Source organism: Fukomys damarensis, unplaced genomic scaffold (genome assembly GCF_012274545.1).
Source record: "Fukomys damarensis isolate Sample0158 unplaced genomic scaffold, DMR_v1.0_HiC HiC_scaffold_17, whole genome shotgun sequence".
Taxonomy (NCBI): Eukaryota; Metazoa; Chordata; class Mammalia; order Rodentia; family Bathyergidae; genus Fukomys; species Fukomys damarensis.
In genome coordinates, this window is record NW_022900929.1 from 23301386 (window position 1) to 23308022 (window position 6637).

The following is a 6637-nucleotide window of genomic DNA, read 5'->3' on the forward strand; positions in this document are numbered from 1 at the left end:
AAAAAAAAAAGGGAAAAAGGAACTAAGACAATTACCCAATTAACAGAAAAGTATACTGTAATGACTGTCCTCATGTGTATCTCTCTGCCTACATATGCAAGAATTCTCTATTTAAGGAGTTAAGTATGTGAATCTTCGATTTTACTGAATTTCACCAAACTGATCTTCAAAGCAATTGGGTTAGTTATCTATTGCTGCAGAATGAATTACTCCTGAATGTAATAATGCAAAACAACAAATGTCTATTATTTCACAGGATCTGTGGGTGAAGAATCAGGAGATACTTTGTGGGGTGATTCTGGCTCGAGGGGTCTCACGGGGTTGCAGTCAAGACAGTTACTGGGACAGCACCACAAGACAGCGTGGCTGAGGCTGGAGGACCCATTTCCAAGATGGCGCACTCACAGTCACAAACATTTCTTGCCAAAAGCTTGGCATTATCAGACAGTTTGCTTTTTTATCTTACTGGGTTTCCTTAATAGCTAGTTTAAGCATCTTTTTAAATGCCTGCTAGCCATTTTGTTTTTCTCTTCTATAAACATGCTTCTCATCTTTATCTATTGATTACTTTCAAGTTATTGATTTGTTCTCCCATGTTACAGTCGTCCAATATTTGTTTCATCTTCCTTTAACTATCCCCAAATATTACTGTTGTTGTTGACACTGTTATTTCTTAAAAATCACTTTGCTGTCTAGACAATTCCACAAGTTTACCAATGTCTCTGTTCACCACTGCCTCTCAAAGTACACTCTTCTGTTCAAGGTTAAATTATTTTTAGGGTAGGAATTTAATTATTCTTTCACAGAGGGACTATAAATGGCAAGTGTTCTATATCTTTGTATGAAAGCGAAGTCTTTGCTCTGATCTCATTTGAATTATACTTTAACTTAGAAGAAAGTTACACACTAATTATTTGCTTGATATTCCAAAGACTTTGTTGGTAATGACAGCTCTACCATCAGTATAACTGTTCACCTCCCAATACTCATCCTGGACCAGGCTAAGTCGTTATTTTCGCAGATAGAAGTTTTCCCTGAGTCTCTTTATTCTCCCTTTTGTAAACTCATTATTAGATAGACAGCGAACTTCTTCCTTCAACCTGGATACTTCTGGTTGTGTCACCCATACCCATCCAAAGGCCACCTGCTGAAGAAGCTGGAAAGATAACAACTGTATTTTCCAGACTTTTCTGTCACTGGGGTTCTGGATGAGAATTAGTTGCAATATTCAAAACCACAGGCACAAAACATGGAACACAAAAGTGAGATGAAGACAGTAGTGTACTGGTAAATGTTTACCAACAGTCTCAAAGAATAGAAGTTTGCTTTGGAGCACTGTCCTATTTCCATGCTGTAAGTATCCCCACGGTGGCCACTCAACCCACAGCACTGACCATGGAATTGGGAAGAGATGAGCAGCAATGCACTGCATGGTACCATAGGATAATCCCACCACCCACACATAATGGACAAAATCACAGGTAACAGCATTAACACGATAAAAAATGTGATGAGCCTTAAGTATTTATTACCTTTGCTTTTTGACATGATTACTTCACTGTAGGCTTGCTTTGAAGAATGCCCAAGCCTGACTACAAGCTAACAAAATCCTTGACATTTAAAGGGAGCTTTGGGAAGCCAGTATGAGCTGGCTCCAGCAAGCCACTGGATAAAGGCCGTTTTCCTGACAACTTCGGACTGTTTTTATGGAAAGAAAAGTCATGAAAACATGACGTTTGCCTGCTACAATGTACTACTGTCCACTCATTAGTTTCCTGGCTGTGATAAAGTGGTTTGGGGGTGACAACAATAGGAACAATGGCTTCTGGTCCCTGGATCTCAGCTCTAGGGGACCATTCTCCAATTTGGGAGCGATCAAGAGAAATCTGTAGGGCCAGTGGCAGCCTCAGTAGTACTAACTTTCCCCAAGGGTCAAGTCTGAACTATTCTAGAAGTTATTCTGGAAAGCCAATCAAATCCATTCTTCTTACCCTTGAACTGTTGTATAAGCATCAAATTCATTGCACAAAGCTGGGTGCAATTGCTCACTCCCGTAATTCTAGCACTCTGGGAGACTGAAGCAGAAGGATCCCAAGTTTGAGCCCAGCTATGTCAACTTCAAAACTTACCAACACCCCATCTCAAAAATAAAAAGGATTGGTGGTGTAGCTTATTGGGAAAGCCCTGGGTTCAATCACTAGCACTGCTACAAAAAAAAAAAAAATTCTTATACTAAATCTTTCTCTTTAAAATGCCCAGTGCGGTTACCAGCTCTTAAACTAAACTTTGTTATATAATTGTATCTTCCATGTTTCTTAAACTCTTTTTCCAAAATTTTTATCTGGGTATCTTATAAATAATTTCTTCAAAATTACTTTCACATTCACAGATTCTCTTTTCAATTTTTACTTAATTGGTGACTTAATCTTTCCATTGAATTTTTCATTTAAATGACCATTTTCCATTTCTAGCAATTTAATTTTCATAAATCCACCTCATTTCTCACTGAGCATAAATTCTTCGTGATAATTTTGCTGTCTCCTTTTCATCATTTTTAACAGGCTTGCTCTCATATTTTCTTCCAGAATGGCATTTCATTAGCTCCATCACAACAGTCACTAATCCTCTCTGTAGGCTGCTCAGGCTTGTCCTAGGGGTCACCCATGTCACCATGCTGCCTGTCATTTTTGTGCAGGCATGGCTAGCAGAATCTCCAGCAGTGCTGCAGAGGTCTCACCAGCTGAGACCCGGTTTTTACATTAATTCCCTGGTTTAGAACCTTGCACACCAGAGAGGTGACTGGAAAATGTGGTAAAAATGTTTATTTAATACCGTAAAAAGACACATTGCCATGAATCCCCCTCAAAACACCCCTTCTTGCTTTTAATACTTTTCCCGTCATCCTTGCCACTTTCTGAAGCAGGTCTGGAATCCTCTTTCCTGAGAGTCTTTGCATGATGTGATGAAAAATATGGCAGATGCTGCTGCCCAGAGCCATCCAGCAGAGAAACTCACAAAGACATGACGCTGCGTCCTCATCCACCCTATTCACCAAGCTGGCACCACGTAACTCTGGCTCTTCCCAAAGTCAAAATGACCACGAAAGGGAAATGTTTGGAATGGATTCAGGACAGTGAAGCAACCAGGACAATGCAATTAAAGACCCTCTCAAAACTGCTCTCAGAAAGTGGCAAGAATGATGCAATAAGTGTGTTCAAAGTGAGAACGGGTATTTTGAGGGAGAATCACAGCAATGTGTGTTTTAGTATAATAATTTTTAAACATCTAAATATTCACAGTACTTTTCAATCCCATCTTACAAGATTGGACTGCATGTTTCCCGTGACACAGGCATGGAGTTTTCATTCACCTCTGAAGGTTTCTCATTTGCAGCCCAGCGTCACAGGGTCAGCAGGCAGGCCGAGTACAGTCTCCGTTTACAGAAGAGTGTCTTCATTCGAATTGCTATCACAGAATATTACACACCGGGCGGCTTAAATAGCAAACAATGATTTCTCACTTCTGGAGACTGGAAGGTGGAAATCCGGGTAATAGCAGCAATGGTCAGCATGTCGGTGAAGGCTTACTGATGACTCTCTTCTCGTCATACCCTCTAGTGCCGGGCAGTAGAGAACGTTCATAGTATGGGATCCCCTTCATGGGGGCTCCGTCCACCCTCATGAGCTGTCTAACCCCTCTTCTGCTCTATAACAGAACACCTGATGCTAGGTGACACAGAAAGAAGAGAACAGTAATTACATCTGCTCAGCTCTGATGGGGGCCTCATGGTGATGTCACAATGTGGCAGATGGCATTGTGGGGAGAGAGAAAGAATGCAGTCACAGAGTCAGACAGCAAGCCAGATGGATTCAGCAGCCAGGCTTGAATTTTTGATGACAGTCTGCTCTCTCAGGAACTCACCAGGGTCCCATAAGAACTGTCTCAATCTCCTAAGAGCAAAGCCCTCCATGACCTAATTACTTCCCACTGTGCTCCATCCCTTTCTGAAAGGTTCCACCACTTCTCGAAATCACTGTACTGAGGACCAAGCTTCTGGCACATGAGACTCTGTGGGCCATATTCAAGCCATATCCCAATGATGGGGAACCCTTTAGAGCTCTCAATGATAACAAACAGCCAGCTTGGCATGCGTGCCATAGGTTCGCCACCAGTGAGTGCCCCAGCCAAAGCCCGCAGCATGATCTGGTTACCTCCCAAGGGCCCTGCCTCCTTACACCATCACACTGGGAATTCAACATCTGAATTTGAGGAGAGACGCAAACATTTAGCGCATAACACAGAGCACTCAAACTTGTCTCCATTCCTGCTTCCTGCCTGTGTGAGTCCAAGACCATACTTTTTTAACCCTACATGAACATTAAAACCCTAAATCACCAGAGCTTGGGATGGGGGTGAAGCTCCGGGTTTGCAGGAGCTCCCTCTCCTACGATGACCTTCCTGGGCTCTGAGTTTCCCCTTTCTTTCTTTCCACACTTAGTTATTTCATGGATTGGAGTTTTATTCAGGAAAACAGAGCCCATTCCAGGCAGCTCAGTAGAAGGACTTAACACAGTGAGCTATCTACAAGTTGCTGGAGTAAAGAATGGTTAGGTTAGCAAAGGTTGGCAAGAGCAGAACCTTATACCTCCCCTCTTAATCTGGAAGAACATAAGAAGAGGCCGTGTTATGACAACCTCAAAGTTCAATTTCCCAGGAAGATCTAGAAGAATGGTAGGGGCTGCCCAACTGGAAGTAGATTCACGGAAGAAGGACTTCACTCTGCCAAGATCCACTGCCAAGGTACTACTGAAAAGGGGGAGCCACTGCTGGAGACAGTGGTCAAAAGCAGATAGAGGAGCCTCTCTGTGTTTCCGGTCTCATTTCCTGCCGGCGTCACCCGTGACATCAGCCAGAAGCTCACAGCCAGGGAATCTGAAAATGCAGCTTACAGGATTCGGTCCACAGAATGCACAGCAGAGCAGCAGGATGGAGGCAAACAAATGTGTAAGCAAGCAGGCAAAGGACTGGCAGAACTACATAATAAATTGCTGTACTTATCCAGCACTTTTATTCTTGTAGCTAGCAGGAAAAGAATCCACATTCGCTTAGTGACCTCACTGCCAGAACCAGGCATCCAGGTAGCATTTTTTAAATTTCAAAGATGAGAAAATTCCCTGAACATCCAGGTAGAAAATACAGGTTACCCATAAATAGAACAAAATGAGACTTGGCTTTCTTCAGGACAATAAAGACATAATCTCTACCCAACGCTGCCTTAGAGGGTCACTTCAAATGAGCACAGACGTTTACAAACTAAATGATGGGGAAAGATGTTAAGGTGAATGAACAAGAAAGGAAAGTTCTAAATTCAAACAAGTCAAACTAAAAAGCTCTGAAAATCCAATGAATTTATGTTTAAGAAGAGTGAAATCTAAAATAGTACTATATTAGTCACAAACTTGATGAACCGTATTTATAGAGTGGAACCAATTAATGGAGTAAAACAATAATAATTTTAAAAATTGAACAATGGACAGAGAAAATGTGCTCTATGTGTGTATATACACACATACACACGGAATACTAATCAGCCATAAAAATGAAAGAAATTGTGTCACTTGCCACAACATGAGTGGGAAATAAGGCACACACAGAAAGCCAAATGCCTCATGATCTCATTCATACGTTGAATCTAAAAATGTTAACTTCATGGACGTTAGGAATGAAACAGTACTCACCAGACACTAGAGATTGGGGCACTAGAGATAGGACGAATGGACACAAAGTACAACTGGACAGGAAGAACAAGTTCTGGTGTTATATTGTAGTCATAACTTAACTAGAGTAAGATGTATTTCAGCATAACTGAAAAAGGTGATCAGAATACTCTCACCACAAAGGCATGATAAATGCCCAGATTTGATCATTCTATAAAGTACACACATATCACAGCATCACACTGGACTCCATTAATCTGGACAATTATTTTTTGTTAATTAAAGAATTTTTTTAATTCCCAAAAGTTTAAAAAAATTGTTGAAGACTTTATAAACACCCTCTAAGCCTCTGTTAAGTTAACTGGACAAAAAGTTCAAACAAAGAGGATATGAAAAGCATATATATTATTCTATGCAGGCTAATTTAATATGTGGCTGCCTATGTGTATATATAACATGTATGTCTGTAACCCTGGAGATCAGTTTTCAGGTTGCTATGATACATTTATAAAGATTTATCAAATGTATGGTCACAGAGAGAATACCAGTATAGGTTTTCAAAAATCAGGTCTGCTATGGTTAAATATAAGTAGAAGCAATAATAAAAGTATCTTAAAAGCTAAAATTGAATGTTGCAATACACACATATTTTCTAGGTCTAGGTTTAAATTTAAATTATGATTATACATTGTTTTTAAAATAACAAAAATGGAAACAAATGCTTATTTCAAAAACAGAGAGTTGCATAAAACAGAAACATTAAACTTGCTGGAAGGTAAGTTAGGCAGAACTCTGGAAGACATTGGTATAGGAAAAGACTTTATGAACAAATCCTCAGTAGCACGGGAACTAGCAGAAAGAATCAACAACTGGGATCTCATCTTACTAAAAAGCTTCTGTACTTCAAAAGAAACCATTAG

At 40.4% G+C, this 6637-nt stretch overlaps 1 protein-coding gene across 9 annotated transcripts in view; it reads right to left on the reverse strand.

Moving 5' to 3' along the window:
- The window catches only part of Caln1 (calneuron 1), a 531563-nt gene that overhangs the window by 404048 nt on the left and 120878 nt on the right, over nucleotides 1-6637 (reverse strand). The window contains exon 1 of one of the 9 annotated variants that reach the window (XM_010625021.2): nucleotides 3521-3754. The exons of 6 other annotated variants lie outside the window; for them this stretch is intronic. Coding sequence is in view for 1 of the 3 variants with exons in the window: in XM_010625020.2 (XP_010623322.1) it covers nucleotides 3371-3387 (17 nt within the window). In the remaining 2 variants the exon portion in view is untranslated. Of the gene's footprint in view, nucleotides 1-3320; nucleotides 3340-3370; nucleotides 3755-6637 lie in introns of those variants that run through there. 2 more of the 9 variants (XM_010625020.2, XM_010625019.3) reach the window with 2 other exon arrangements.